At 42.4% G+C, this 15234-nt stretch overlaps 1 protein-coding gene across 1 annotated transcript; it reads left to right on the top strand.

The window, feature by feature from the left end:
• Nucleotides 1-328: 328 nt before the first annotated feature.
• On the top strand, nucleotides 329-15051 carry pik3cd (phosphatidylinositol-4,5-bisphosphate 3-kinase, catalytic subunit delta). Its single transcript, XM_037480353.2, has 23 exons — nucleotides 329-616; nucleotides 1472-1646; nucleotides 2241-2469; nucleotides 3406-3617; nucleotides 3981-4157; nucleotides 4715-4870; nucleotides 5274-5363; nucleotides 6241-6462; nucleotides 7610-7706; nucleotides 8005-8132; nucleotides 8212-8265; nucleotides 8383-8550; nucleotides 8903-9024; nucleotides 9119-9262; nucleotides 9356-9455; nucleotides 9547-9713; nucleotides 10081-10187; nucleotides 10466-10544; nucleotides 10624-10791; nucleotides 12013-12136; nucleotides 12425-12570; nucleotides 12660-12792; nucleotides 12871-15051. The coding sequence occupies exons 2-23, from the start codon at nucleotides 1506-1508 to the stop codon at nucleotides 13006-13008; spliced, it is 3102 nt and encodes a 1033-aa protein (XP_037336250.1). The 5' UTR covers nucleotides 329-616; nucleotides 1472-1505; the 3' UTR covers nucleotides 13009-15051.
• Nucleotides 15052-15234: the final 183 nt, after the last annotated feature.

Raw genomic sequence — 15234 nt, 5'->3', positions numbered from 1 at the left:
CAGTAATAATAATGCAATGATGTATCATATAATAAAATAACACAAAGCATAGGGCATTTCATAGCATTGAGCCCTTTTACTTAGGTTTACTCACAGAATCTCCTCGCCGAAACCCAAAGTTATTCAGTAAACACATAAAGAGCAACTATTGGGAGTAGTTTGCTTGCTGTGTTGAGCCTGGCGAGGAAAGGATGTATTAATAACACAATAAATAAATAGAATGTAATGTTAAAGCAGCTCATCACCACGTATGAGAAGCTCAACTCCCGAAGCAGGGCGGGAGTTAGAGTGCGTTTTTTTCTTTTACTTTCACTTCGCGCGAACAGAGGTTTTTGTCGGACGGTCCCTTGGGCCGCAGGGAGCTGGAGAGGCGCAGCCGCTCAGTGCGGGTCAGCGCAACACCGTCACTGCTCGGATGACAGCGCACTTCAGCGCCACGCAGGAGCCGTGTAGCGAGCACTTCGTGCCTCGGAGTTGGATAAATAATAATAATAATAAAAGTCCACCTCACTCACGGATACAGCCGCCTGAGCGACGCATGTCGCGGTGATGTTACAGCCTCCGTCTTCGCCGGAATTAAAACCATGAAGAGATGACCGGCGTGGAGAGCTCATAGGCAAGTGGGGTTTTTTTTTGTATTTTTGCGCCAACAGGTCGGTAAGGTTTCGGATGTTTTGTTCAAGACCAGTTTTATTCATAGAGGAAAATATCAGGTTTTATCGGTTGTCGTTCTTGTTGTTTGTGCACCTGTCGTTTTCTTTCCCATTGGACATTTTTTAAATGTTTCTTCTATAAATGTTTGATGAATATTGTATTTCTATATATACATATACACACACACACCTGTGTATTTGTATATATTCTGTATATACCCCATAATTAATGTAAAGGTTTAGCCTACATCCTTAACAATGCCTCCTCTTTATTCAGCTCCTCTTACCGAAATCAATAGTGTAGAATTACTTTACGGTAAACTATTGGAAATAACAGTCGCAATGAAATGTGTTCTGTCCATTGAATAGATCTACAGGAAACAGGACATACAATCCACCAAACTGCATTTTTGTCGTTTGATTTATTAGTTTGAATATTCTTTGTATTGTGTCTCAGCTTATTTTACCTCTGGGCACTTTGCTCTCTCTCTTAAGGTGGAGATAAATGATTTAATTAGACTACAGACCATAAATGATAGCACTCAGAGACTCAATACCATCGGCACGTTTTAACATTGGATACCGTTTATAGAAATTTGCCTATGTGCATTTAAATATTGCTGTGGTGGAGGATGGGATCTGGTGAAAACAAGCTACTGCTTCCACTCTTCACATGCTTTCTTATCCCAATAAACGACCTTCTCAAGATACATCATTCAGGGTTTTGGCAACTAACAAAAAAACCCTGCACAGTCACATATACATTAACCCTGGCTGTGTTTCCTCTGCGGAGGGCTGGCTCCTGTTCTGGTGAGCAGCAGAGGAGCTGACGGTAAATGAGAGGCCGTCACCATGCCCCCAGGGAAGTATGGGATGCAGGAGGAATGGGAGAAGGAGTGGGACCAGAGCATAGTGATGGACTTCCTGCTGCCCACTGGGATCTACCTAAAATTCCCTGTATCTCCAAATGACACCATCAAGAGCATTAAAAAAGTAAGTGCCCGCACATCCCCATTTAATTAACAGTACCTGCTTTTAGACATCATAGAAAAAGCAATAATGTTATTCACAATATTTAATCACAATGCTTTAAAGTAAATTGCTTCACTCAAGACATTAGGCTTATTAAAACGTGACAATCTGAGCAATACTCCCTTGTGGCTCTGACGCATCTGCATTTTTGATGCAACCAGGAGCCACATCTTTCATACATGGCTAACTCTGCTAGAGCAGATCTGCTGTTCAATGTGAATGTGCCGGTTTCTATGCCAACAGCTCTGCCGCTTTCGGGCTGTTTGCATTTAGCTGTGTTCACTGGTGACACTCGTGGAAGCATTTGAGATGATTAAGACGTTAAATATGGGTTTTACTTTTTTTTTTTCCCAACGCATTGTTTGCACACTTTAATATAGAAAGGAGAGTAATTCCCGTGACACTGGTCCATGTGTTTTGACTCACTGTTTCGATGAAGCTTGTTTTACATGGCGATTCAAGCCCACCTTAAACAGGCCCATGACCACGCTGTGCACTTCAGGACATAAACACCGCGCTCTCAACCTCACGTGCTCTCGCTGCCTCCTGTTTCAGATGGTTTGGAAGAATGCCAGAAGCGAGGCCCTGTTCAGTGCACTGGGTGACCCCGAAGCTTACGTCTTCACCTGCATCAACCAGACGGCCGAAAGGGAGGAACTGGAGGAGGAATCGAGGCGCATATGTGACGTGCGCCCCTTCATGTGCGTTTTGAGGCTGGTGGCGAGGGAGGGCGACAGAGTGGAGAAGCTCACCAACACCCAAATTAGCCTGTTGATTGGCAAAGGTTAGCAGCGTCCTTTGGTGGTTTGTGATATTGGTGGATGTTTGCAAAGCTTTAGATCAGAAGCGTTCCTCTGCCATCGTCAAAACGAAGATGAGAGTTTTTTCTTAACCTTGTTCCAGTCCTCTATTCCTCTGTCAGCAATGCAAAGAGATTATATTAATAGAATTAATCATTTATGATAATATAACATTATAAAATATATTGAATACAACAATGAAGTGAGACAATGGGGCAGCTCACGTCAAATTGCCGCTTTACTACATCATTCAGTCTGACATTATTGTTCTCATGTTAGCAGTTCTCTGTGTGACTTGAAGAACTCGGCAGTGACTTACCAATCTTTAGAGACGGTTTCCTTTATTTGTGTCTCGAGGGTTTCACCAATGCCGTGCCCATTCAAGAGACCAGCAGCGGGGCCACAGTCTGTTGACTCCCATCTAAACTCTACATTCTGACAGTGAAATGGCATTTTTCAGTGAGACAAATCAGGATTTCACAACTAACGTTCGAGAACAACAACTTTTCATGCTAACATGGCTGCTGGTCTTCGAGAAAAGCAACACGTTTAAAAAAAATATAATACCGAGTAACAGATGTGCTTTCATCCATGAACACAACATTCACAGCACTTCCAAACAGAATGAGGAGATGTGACCCACTTAGGGGAGTGGAGGTGGATAACATTTTAAACCATTGGTGGACCTTTTCATGCGGCATCTTTCTTATGGACTACCTTGAAGGTCCTCTGGAGACAGAAATCCCAAAAGGAGCAGAACCAAATTACAGCTATTTTCCTGAGCAGTTAGCAAACTAACAGTCAAATGACAAAGATCGAGCACAGTAATGCAACCTTTTTTCAGTTAAGCAACAATATGACTTTAATAGATTTCACTGTATGAGACTTGAATGGCTTTTTCTTTCATCATGATCGTTCAGGTCTGCATGAGTTCGAGGCCCAGAAGAACCACGAGGTGAATGAGTTTCGGACAAAGATGCGTGCGTTTTGCGAAGAGACGGCGCAGGAGAGGCAGATGTTGCCGTGGCAGCAGTGGATGGAATACAGCTTCCCATGTGACCTTGAGCCGTGCTGTGTGAAGTCGAAAAACAACAAGAAGATTTTCATCAACGTCAAGTTTGAGGCTTGTGATGTGAGTTGCTCTGCTGCTGTAGTGTGTGTGAGTCATATACGGTTTAGACTAATCAAAGGATGGTTTTGAGTAAACGTTGGAAATCCCGCTGGCACACCAGAAACAAAAGAATCAAAACACCTCTCAGAGACAACATCCACTGACATGAAAGCTGCACTGTGTGATTTTTTTGCAGGGCCTGGTCTAGGCAGGGGCAAGAGGGGGCCTGGCCCCCTCAAATAAATGTTGTGCCCCCTCAAACTAAAGAGTTTGGTAAAAGGTGCTGGAGCACAATGCCCCCTCAAGATTTGTGGCTGCCCCCTCATACATGCCTGTCTAGACCCGGCCCTGCTTCATTGGGGTAAATGTGTGTCTCTCTCATAGGAAAGCTTCATGCTGCAACAGGACCCTCAAGACCTCCCTGTGGCTCTGATGAGGAGCGCCCTGAAGAAGAAGGCCACAGTCTTTCGCTCGTTGCATCAAGAGCCCCAAGACTACACTTTGCAGGTCAACGGGAGGTGGGAGTTCATCTATGGGAAACATCCCATGTGCCAGTTTAAAGTGAGCAAACGCACTCGTAATCGACCGATTTCCCAGTTCTTTCTTTTTTTAAACAAAAAGCATACTTTTTAGTAAGTTTTCCAAATCTCCCTTTGTCCCTTTGATTAGGCAATCAAAACCCAAACTGTGTGACCAAGAACACTTTTTTTTTTTACAAAATAGAGACGTTGTTTTGGAGGGGGGGGGGGGGGGGTTCTCTGATGTTTGTCTACATCCTGCCCGTGAGTTTTCCCCTCTGGTACGGGTCTGCAACGGTAAAAATGGTTGTCGGATCAAGAGTGGGTTGAGTCGAGGTTTTGGTGGCAGGGAACTCCGTTGTTGACCTTAAAGCTCCGGCTACCTGCAGCGGTGACTCATATCTGCCTAGCAGCCCTGCAGCAAGGAAGTGCATCCATCCACACATAATGAGATTTTGTTTGCATTAACCCCCAGCAAATGAACAGACTCGAGGAGTTAACCAGTGCTATCAGACCACTGGGAAATGTCTGTGGGTGAGCTGACTCATGGCTGTAACAAATGAAAACACTGTGTCCCCCTCCCGTTGTCCTCTTTCACAGTACATATTCTCGTGTTTGAGGAATGGCGAAAACCCTTATCTTACCATGGTGCATCACTCCACCATCCACAAATATCAGGAGGAGCAGGGCAGAATGTGCAGCCAGGGGTACAAGAGCCGCTCCTTGTCCAGACCTCCTCCTCTGCCCCTGAAGAAGGTAAGAGTTCAGCGGACGGCTGCCGTCTCTCATTAACAGAGCGGCAGCTCTGTCTTTCGCTCCGCCTCACACCTCGGCCTGCACTGACTGCAGTTTCACTGAGGGCACCTTCTACCTACTTTGAGAAGTGCACAATGAAGGTGGGAAATCCAGAAATATGAGCAGTGAACAACAATAACCCTTTTTGGACTTAACTCAACGCACCCTCAAGCTTGTTTTTTCAGTTTGTTCCCCTTTTTCAGGTTTTGTTTGAAGTGTGCATTGTAGTGTATCCATGTTCTCACGTGGTGACAAACAGGAAATTGTAGCAATGGTTGGTTTTGTGACTTTGGTGAATGTTATAAATGCATATTTATTAAAAAAAAAAGAAAACAAGAATGCTCTCTCTTCTGACTCCTTGCAGCAGAATACCTCCTCCCTGTGGTCCATCAGGGAGCCTTTCTACATTCACCTGCTGCAGGGCAGTCGAGTCAATGCAGACGAAGGAATGAAGGTTGGTGTGGTTTTGCGTGGGTTCGATGCTCAATGAAATGTGGCATTCACTTGTTTACCAATATCTCAATTTCAGTTGTAGGAACAGCAGGGTTAACATGAAAATGACATGGGGGGGGGGTCACATGGTTCAGACCACACGTTTCCCATAATACATCAAGTCGGTTGGTTGAAGCTTCAAAACAGGAAGTGGGGAGGGCCTATCTGCTTTTGACATCTCATTCTGAGGCCTAGATTCTAAGAAAACTGAATGCATGCTGTCTCTCCCTTTTCTTGCTTTCAGTACGCCTCTTCTTTTTAAGGCAATGCACCCATTTTGTTACTAGATAAATGTTTGTTAAAGTGCGTTTCTCTATGAATGAGAATGGCAAAAGCATGTTATCATTTCTAGTACAACTCCCGTGTTCTCTTTTCCTTTTTTTTTCCTTAACCAATTTGACAATTTGAAGTCACAGACTTCAGAGGTATAGTTAACTATGTTACTGTTTGGACAGGTTATTAAATGTAAGTGCACTTCCGGTGACTGCCGTAGAGCGCACCATGACTCATGACAAATTTGTTCTGTGACATAATTATCAGTCATGCTGCAGTTGGCTGAGAGAGGATTGAAAACACCCTTGGGGATAACGTGCACTCTTATATTTTGTGAATAGATCGAGACTATCTTGTTTTAGCAAACGAATGAGGCTTAATGGCCACACAATATTAAATGTTTGGCTTTGGCTTCGCGACCCGCTCACCCCCTGAGTCGTAGCTTGAGTAAAACAGGAAACACTAAATCACCTCTTGAAGTCTGTAAATCTTCCACAAACAATCTACCACACAAACTCCTTCTAATCGCCGCTGTGTGTGTGTGTGTGTTTGTGTTTCCCCTCCAGCTCGTGGTGCAGGCCGGTCTGTTCCACGGGAGCGAGCTCCTCTGTAAGGTGATGACCACCTCGGAGGTGTCGGTGTGCTCTGAGCCACTGTGGGATCAAAAGCTGGAGTTCGACATAAACGTGGCCGACCTGCCTCGCATGAGTCGCCTGTGCTTTGCGCTCTACGCAGTCATTGAGAAAGCCAAAAAACCCCGGGGCACGAAAAAGAAGAATAAGAAAGCGGTGAGTTTGTCAGATACTCGAGCCGTTGACAGGGTGAGAACTTGTTAGCAAGCACAAACAGATCTGTTTCCTCTCTGTGTTGTGTAGTGTGTGTAGTCAGCGTATCCTGTGTGAGTGTGTTTTGCTGCTGTCTCTGGTTGTGCAAGTGTGTTCAGTGGCAATGCTGCGGTTAGTCATCCGCCTCAACGCTTTTATCTGTACACCGCTCCAAGGAAGGAAGGGACATTTTCAAGGAATTCTAAATTCATGTTTACAGTCACCATTTCTAGTTACGACTCTGCAGCTTTTTGACATTTCATAGAAAGTAATCGGCAGAGCAATCATCCATAACAGTTTACTAATAGATGCAGTCCCAGTTAAATGTAAACATGCTACATCATGCAACTATTAGTAGTATCAATAATAAGCCAAAAGAGCCATACTGACTTTCAGCTTTTACCTCTCCACGCCATTTACGTGTTCTATTCAAATCCGGTTTTATGAAGCAAACCACAACAGCAGCAGTCGTCACTGAGTAACGGCACCTCGCACCCGCTCAGTGTATAGTAACAGGTACAGTGAACAGCAACACAGCCCCCTCCGTTCTGCAGCTGGGCTCGCAGCCGCCCTCTTGATAAAGCGACTGTGGACAACATGTTTTGGAGGTTGGCTGAGACGTGTTGCCCAGGTGCGTTTGCGGGCATCAAGGCCACTTCTGCTTTCCGAGCCACTTCTCGCTTCTTTTGCCTGTAAGAGAAGTTCTGCAGACAGGCAGAAGTTGAGCTATTTTAGCGTATGTTTAGAAACTGTTTCTTTTAACCGCCTGATTGCAGTCTAAATGTGTTTGCTTTTATCATTTAGAGGGGTGAAGTTGTTTTTCTTATTTCCAATTTTGGAAACACAAACACCCTTTACACTTTTCAATTTTGTTCTATTGGATTTGAATTCAGAGGAATGTCTAACATATAGCAATATCCATAAAGCATATACAACAAAGGTTGAAAAGGTAACATTCTTTACTTTTTCGCACATTAGACATTTTGATTAAAAACCTCATTTATTTGATCCGATAATTGAATGTTAATATAACTTTGATTGCACATTGGAGTGCTCTCCTGCTGCCTCTTTGCTTGATAACCAATGGAATCCTCCCGGCCCCTTTCTTCAGGACTGCCCGATAGCCTGGGTGAACACCATGGTGTTTGACTACAAGGACCAGCTGAAGACTGGGGAGTTCCTCTTGTCCACATGGCCATCTGTTCCCGGTACTCTCAGGGCCTTTTCTATTCTTACATATCCTCATCTTGAAAAACACCTGACCTTTTAAGAGCCTCCACCACAGCACCTGGCAGGCAATATGACACTTGGTGTCGAAATGATGTTTCAATAATGGCGATATTTTTTATTCACTAAATTGATTTAATCCTTCTCTGCGGGTTGGAGGAGCTGTGAGTAAAACACGCTTTTAGAGATATGGGTTTTGTTTGAATTTTAATGTTTTTTTACTAAGTAGAAGAAAGCATCTACCAAATGGCTCATTTGATGTATGATTTGTTTTTACAGACAAAAGCGATCTGCTGAACCCAATGGGAACAGTTGAGAAGAACCCCAATGTGGACAGTGCTGCTGGGCTGCTCATCCGCTTCCCTAATATCCGCCCACATCCTCTCTATTACCCTCCGCTGGACAAGGTAACTATTCTCAAAAAAGCTATTTGAGTACATAGTGAAATTTCCATTTGCATTACATTGAGACTTTATCTGTTGTCAGTTAAGTGGTGACATGGAGAAAAATGGGGATGCAACTATTGCCACAAAAGAAGAGGTGAGACACCACATTTCACATTTTCCAGTTCTCACACTGTTAAAGTTCAAGTACAAACAGTAGCTGATAGTTGCTGAACACTTATATTTGCAAATGTGTTGTGGGGGTCTTTTGCAGTACTCGAAACTCAAAGAAATCATGGACAACAAAAACTCCACTGAGTTTTTCGAGGACGAGAAAGAGCTCCTGTGGAAGCTCCGCACAGAAGTCCGTGACCATTTTCATGAAAGTCTGTCCAAGCTGCTCCTCGTCACCAAGTGGAATCGGCACGAGGACGTAGTTCAGGTACCAATGGGACAGAATTTGGAAGAGAATTTGCTTCTTAAAATACCTTTTTATTAAATCTTTCTGGAATTTAGAGTTTCACATAAAACTTGTAAGTCCCAAATATATTTGAATCCTCAATTTATAAAAACTATTATCATTAATGTCCCTGCTTAAGGACTTGGCCTGCTTGTTTGACAATGATTTGACACATTGCTGTGTCAAAATAGCTCTCAATAGCTTTATTTAACTTTTACTCCAGTCTTTAGTGATCATTTTGACCAGCCATCAGCCCCAAACGCAGAGATATTTGTCATCAAACACATGAGAGTTTTTACAAAAATGTAAAAAATGGTCCTGTGATTCTCCTCAGATGGTAAGCTTACTGAGGAACTGGCCGGACCTCCCGGCCATTCATGCCTTGGAGCTCTTGGACTACAGTTTTCCCGACCCAGCGGTCCGTTCGTTCACAATCGCGTGCCTCAGGAAGCTCAGGTACACACATGTACCTTTGGTTTTTACTCGCATCCATCTAACATCACCCATTTATCAGCACAATTACGTGAAGGGACATTTTCTCTGCACGCAGTGATGATGAACTGCTACAGTACTTGATCCAGCTGGTCCAGGTCCTAAAGTACGAGTCCTACCTAGACTGTGACCTCACCACTTTCCTGCTAGAAAGGGCTCTGTCCAACTGGAGGATTGGACACTTTCTATTTTGGCATCTCAGGTGAGACACGGATCAGCAGAAAAAAAACACAAGTTTGGGATGTGTCCATCAGAAGCCTGTTTTTCTTGACATGAGCATTTCTTTTCATTGCAGGTCAGAGATTCACGTGGCTTCTGTGAGCTTGCGTTTCGGGCTGATACTGGAGGCCTACTGTCGGGGAAACATCCATCACATCAGGCTTTTAACCAAACAAGTAATCTCATCACACTGACGTACACACTGACATCTGAAAGGATGTGTTTGGGTTTTGCTCTAAATCTCGGAGCCTTACCTCTCCCACACAGAATGAGGCTCTGGGTAAAATGAAGGCCCTGAGTGACTTTGTCAAGTCAGGCTCCCAGAAGATGACAGCAGATGACCTGAAGCTGTGTATCAGACAGGAGTCCTACCTGGAGGCCCTGTCAGACCTGCTGTCACCACTCAACCCCAGCATTATTCTGGCTGAGATCTGGTTAGTGCCAGACACACACACACAAACGACAAACTATATTTTAATTGGATTATCAGGGGCAGTTTTGGTTCCCCTTTACTGACTTACAAAATAATACTTTTACGTAGCATATTGACAAATTATCCTTTATTCCTTACAGCACCAGTACACTTGGTTTTATTTTGAATTGTACTATATGCCATTTTATCACCACTTAAAGCCTTACAGATGACACAGTTCAGACAACTGTTCATCATCCCCCAGGGTGAACACTTAGAAACGTCAATGTACTTTGTGAAACAAACATTTTCCTCGGCCCATGAAACTTGTGCGGTTATAATGTGCAAGTGTTTTGACTGTGTGTGTGTGTGTGTGTTTGCTGTTGCAGTGCAGACAAGTGCAGGTTTATGAACTCGAAGATGAAGCCGCTCTGGCTGATGTATAACCCCGGGGCTCAAGGAGACATGGTGGGCATCATCTTCAAGAACGGAGATGGTGAGATACAAGACAATAGAAAGACATGGCAGCACACGCACATCAGTTAAGATTATACACTAGCTCACAGTGCCAAGACTGCAGTTCAAGGAAATACACTGAAGCGTAAAAAGATAGCGATTGTCTCACATTAAATGCACTGTAAAGATAAACATACCCAGCTGGTTTAAAAATGATGTCCCTTTAATTAAAAAAAGGAAGTTATGAGGTCAAACACATTTAAATGTGATAAATTTTCTGGGGAAATGAAATTAACTTTTTTCACTTGTCACCATAAGATCTTCGACAAGACATGTTGACCCTGCAGATGATCCAGCTCATGGAGAATTTATGGAAGAGAGAGGGCCTTGATCTCAGGTACAGTGGAGCGGCCGTAGAACGCTTTTGTTAAAAATGAGCACTGCTGAAGCGACCTAATACTGTTACACACTCACAGGATGCTCCCTTACGGCTGCTTGTCCACTGGGAACAAGATGGGGCTCATTGAAGTGGTGAAGAACTCCGACACAATAGCCAACATCCAGCGCAACAGCAGTAACAGCGCGGCCACCGCTGCCTTCAACAAGGATGCTCTGCTCAACTGGCTCAAATCTAAGAACCCTGAGTGAGTATGATGAACAAGTTGGACGTAATGGTTCCAAAGCCTTGTCATCGTTTATGATCTCAACACTGTATTCATCTTTTTAGAAGTGGTGAACCTCTCTAACACCAGGAAAACAACACCAAACAGTTTTAAACACCTGTCCATGTTGTTTTGTTATGATCAGCAAAACTCCCCTTTACATCCAATAGCACACACAAAACAATAATTTATATAATTTATCATGTGTGCAAAAGCATTGAGATGTGGGTGAAAAAATTCCCCAGAAGTGCACCAATAATACTACCTAAAGTAATTTTCATATTATAGGGAATTGTCATAAAGTCATGTGGGAAATGAGTCACTGCCTCTGTTTTAAACAGGCCTTTTAGTTGTGACAGTAATACTTTACTTTACCTTTGCCCCTCCCCCTTCTGTACTATATAAACAGTACAGAAGCAAGTTTATAATACACTATAATGCCGATGTAAATTTTAAATTGTTGAATGTTGTATTTGTTATCAACAATACCAAGTGTACAGTATGTGTAGACTTTATGTCTTCATAGACAAAGTTACAATCACTGAGGTTATAACTAACTCATAATAAGTACTATACGTTAGTTAACATTTTATATTTAACTGAACTGGTAATTATTAACTGATTTAAAAAGATCTAAGAAATCCCTTATTTGTATGTTCTCATGAATGCCCTTTAGATGTTTGCGTGGTTTAAAGAGTTTTAGACTTATTGTGTGCAGCATTTTAAAAAGTGCATTTTTAAAAGTGCAAAGGCGACTACAGGTTTAGATTTTTATTTTGTGACAGAGGGTCTGAAGGTCATGTCAGTTCTAAAAGCTTCTCGAAAAGAGATAGTAATGAATAAGCCTTTGTGCGTCACGTTGAGAAGACGGGCCCAGCTGACTGCACAACACAGCAGAAAGGTAATTAGCTTGAAATGCTGCAGGGCCCAAAACGGAGCAGACCAAATTAGTAAAAGCTTAACACTGTAAAAAGCACCTGACAGTCAATCATTATTCATACTTCATATAGCAGTGAGGAAATCCTGCCTCATTACTTGTGTGTGTGTGTGTGTGTGTGTGTGTGTGTGTGTGTGTGTGTGTGTGTGTGTGTGTGTGTGTGTGTGTGTGTGTGTGTGTGTGTTCATAAAATATTCATGGAGATGAGAAATTGTACAACCCTCTCCTGCTTTGCCTCCTTATTTCTCTGATATTTTGGTCACCAGGGACAAACTTGATCCAGCAATAGAAGAGTTCACGTTGTCCTGCGCCGGCTACTGTGTAGCTACATACGTCCTGGGCATCGGAGACCGTCACAACGACAACATCATGATCAGGGAAACTGGACAGGTGGAGTTTGCCATTTTGATATTTCCCATCCCATTACAACACTGAAATCTAGACATATAGTGGGAAATAAGTGTGATCTACTTCATAATCTACCATGTAGCAGAATATTATTCTTCCACGACAGGGTGACTTTTTTAATTGAACTTCTTTGATTTAACGTAGTGTCAGATTTGGCCACTTTGGAGTGAATTCCTTCATGTCACTCATCACCAGTTAGTGAGTCTTTAACAAATATGACTGCGACCAGTGATTCAGAACCCACGAGTCACTTTCACCTTTGCTCCCCAGCTGTTTCACATTGACTTTGGGCATATCTTGGGCAACTTCAAGCGGAAACTGGGGATCAACAGGGAGCGTGTTCCTTTCATCCTGACTTATGACTTTGTCCACGTGATCCAACAAGGAAGGACGAACAACAGTGAGAAGTTTGAGAGGTACAGTATTTTTGCGTCTGCCTGTCTTACGGATCATGGAATCTGTTTTTGTATTTTATGACCTCCTTCTTGTTGCATCGTGGTCTTAGGTTCAGGGAGTACTGCGAGCGGGCCTATAAGATCCTTTGTCGCAACGCGATGCTGTTCGTCAACCTGTTTGCTATGATGAAGGCGGCAGGACTGCCAGAGCTCACCTCCTTCAAAGACATCCAGTATCTAAAGGTATGTAACAAGGACGTTGCAGCTGCTGACGAGCATGATTAGGAGGATAATAACATTGATTTTTTTTTTTTGCCAAAGGACTCTTTAGCTTTGGGCAAATCCGAGGAAGAGGCACTGAAGAATTTTAAGGTGAAGTTCAACGAAGCTCTGCGGGAAAGCTGGAAGACAAAAGTCAACTGGATGATGCACTCCCTGGCCAAAGATAACAGACCGTGAGGAACACTGCACCGAGGAAACCCGACGGCAGAGCGAAAAGAGGGGATTTTAATTTATGAAGATAAAAGGAAAGAATGAAATATTTTACTCTATTGATGGCATTTAAAAACGCTGAGCGTGGTTTTTACATTGGACTGGCCTGTCTGTGGTAAATAACGGCTAAGTGGAGGCATCTAAAGACGATACAACAACAGGGCATAAGCTCAGTGCATATATTTTTCACATGCAGATCTTTCCCCCATCAGACGTGGAAATGCCTTTCACTCAAGGAATTATCAACAAAAAAAGATTTCCAGGCTTCATAGATGTGTCAGGAGTCGCTGATTGAAATCCACCTGCACGTGCGAAAGTAACATGAAGCAATGAAACGGCATCAGAGACTGAAAGTTCCTCGCTCCGAGTGCAACGCTTAGCAGCGAGCAAACTGCAGACACACTTTATGAGGACTTCAGACGCCGCCGCTCAGTCACGGAGTTCAGTAACAGGACGGCAGTTTAACCTCTTTTCCATGATGATGGTTGTGCCATTTCCTCTCATTTCAACTGCCTCTTTGCAATTGTGTTTTTGTTGTATATGATTTCATTTTGGTTTCTCTGAAGTATTTGCAGAAAGTCATGATATTGTTGATGATCATGATGTTTAACTGCTGTTTTGTTGTATAATATTGCCTTGAAGCGCAGCATGTTGCCTCTGCAGTGCCAGGAGACACATATGTGTGTGTTCCTTTTGGTAATTTCCTGATATTTAAGTTATGCATTGCGATATCCATTGCATTTCGATGGGCCAGGTGCTTTGAAAAATATTCTTTTTGCTTGTACTGTCAAAAACCTCCATACTGGTGTTCTGTATGATCTCATTTCATGGTGCTTTCAGTATATCTTATCTTATACTTACATATACTTACATATCTTACATGCTGTATATCTTGCTGTCAGTTATGCAAAGACTGGGCTTTTTGTCGCCTTTTTTATTTTATACAACATCGCAAACGATTTACGATGGTGAGTTTTAGAGAATAGCAAGTGTAGCTGTAGCTGTAGATGTCAAGCAAGATATTGCCATTCTCTTAAACTACTGAATTAGTCGCCGTGGGAAGTGTTTTTTATTATAGGTTAGTCCGTCAGAATGGGCTCAACCAAACACTGCTGCTTTAAGCCAGAAGGAGTAAGTCTATTACTATTAAGTCTATTAAATGTATGAGCAATTTTTGCAAAAAGGTACATATTCTGCTGTTGGCTTTTTAATTTTTTGTAATTCGTGAATTCTGTCAAATGGTACAATTATTTTAATATTCAGGTATTGTTTACACATGCCGCTAAAGTTGATAAATCATCCTGTCAACATATGTCCAATGGAGACATCTCTCTTATCTGCATCCTGTTTTTGCAATCGCTTCAAGGAGACACGCACACTCAATAAACAGGGTGCAACAGCAGAGCTGACTGGGGCTTTCTAGGAGCCCTGTTAGATCAGTTCAATTTAAACATTAAAAATGCCCGATTGCAGATGAAGGCCCGAGCCACCGAATTCTCCCAATCATTAAGTAAGTAGGCCCAGTGTTTTAAAGCAATAGCCATTTGTATGAGTCTCTGAGTTTACACTTGACAAAACAACATGATTGTTAATTAAACTGAGTGCGAGGTGGTTTTTACAAATACTCTACATGTTGTATAATACAGTCATTGTCTTTGGTATGGTTTTCTTTCTCTATTTTGGACACAGAACCACATTCTCATAGACATGTAGCGAATTCAAGTGTACATACTGTACGGGTGAGAGATACTGATGATTTCAAGTTATACATTGTCCAACTTAAATGTTGTGATTGCTTTACTATTATGTACATGATAGAATTAAATACAAATAGCATCAATGTTGGATGCACATTTTGTAACTTTAAAGCCAGTAAACATTTTATTGTTATCTACTGGAACACTTTGATCCATTTTTGTGGGTAATACTTTCGTAGAAGGGTTTGCCTAAAAAATAAAGAAGCTTCCTTAAAAAAATTTTTTTTTCAAATTTGGGATCAACATTTGACAAGCAAGGACATTAGATTTTACCAATGAAATTACCTGGATCAATAAAAAATCACTAAGGGTTTTGTTTTTTAGCAGGCATGTGTTTAGCAGTGTAGTACTGTACTTATGATTTACTTGAGTATTTTAATTTGAATCTACTTATACTACTACTACACTGTATTTTTGATGCAGTGTTTCACTGCAC

The sequence above is a fragment of the Pungitius pungitius genome, chromosome 1 (assembly GCF_949316345.1).
Source record: "Pungitius pungitius chromosome 1, fPunPun2.1, whole genome shotgun sequence".
In the NCBI taxonomy this organism is placed as follows: domain Eukaryota; kingdom Metazoa; phylum Chordata; class Actinopteri; order Perciformes; family Gasterosteidae; genus Pungitius; species Pungitius pungitius.
The sequence above is the reverse complement of the archived record's forward strand: the minus strand, read 5'-3'. Positions and strand labels throughout refer to the sequence as shown.

What these genes read in the sequence shown, in the direction of transcription:
- pik3cd (XM_037480353.2), top strand. Translation starts at nt 1,506, where the DNA reads ATGCCCCCAGGGAAGTATGGGATGCAGGAGGAATGGGAGAAGGAGTGG. An exon ending in ATGCAGACGAAGGAATGAAG is followed by an intron (nt 5,364 to 6,240) that starts GTTGGTGTGGTT and finishes TTTCCCCTCCAG; the next exon opens with CTCGTGGTGCAGGCCGGTCT. An exon ending in CTCAAATCTAAGAACCCTGA is followed by an intron (nt 10,792 to 12,012) that starts GTGAGTATGATG and finishes TTTGGTCACCAG; the next exon opens with GGACAAACTTGATCCAGCAA.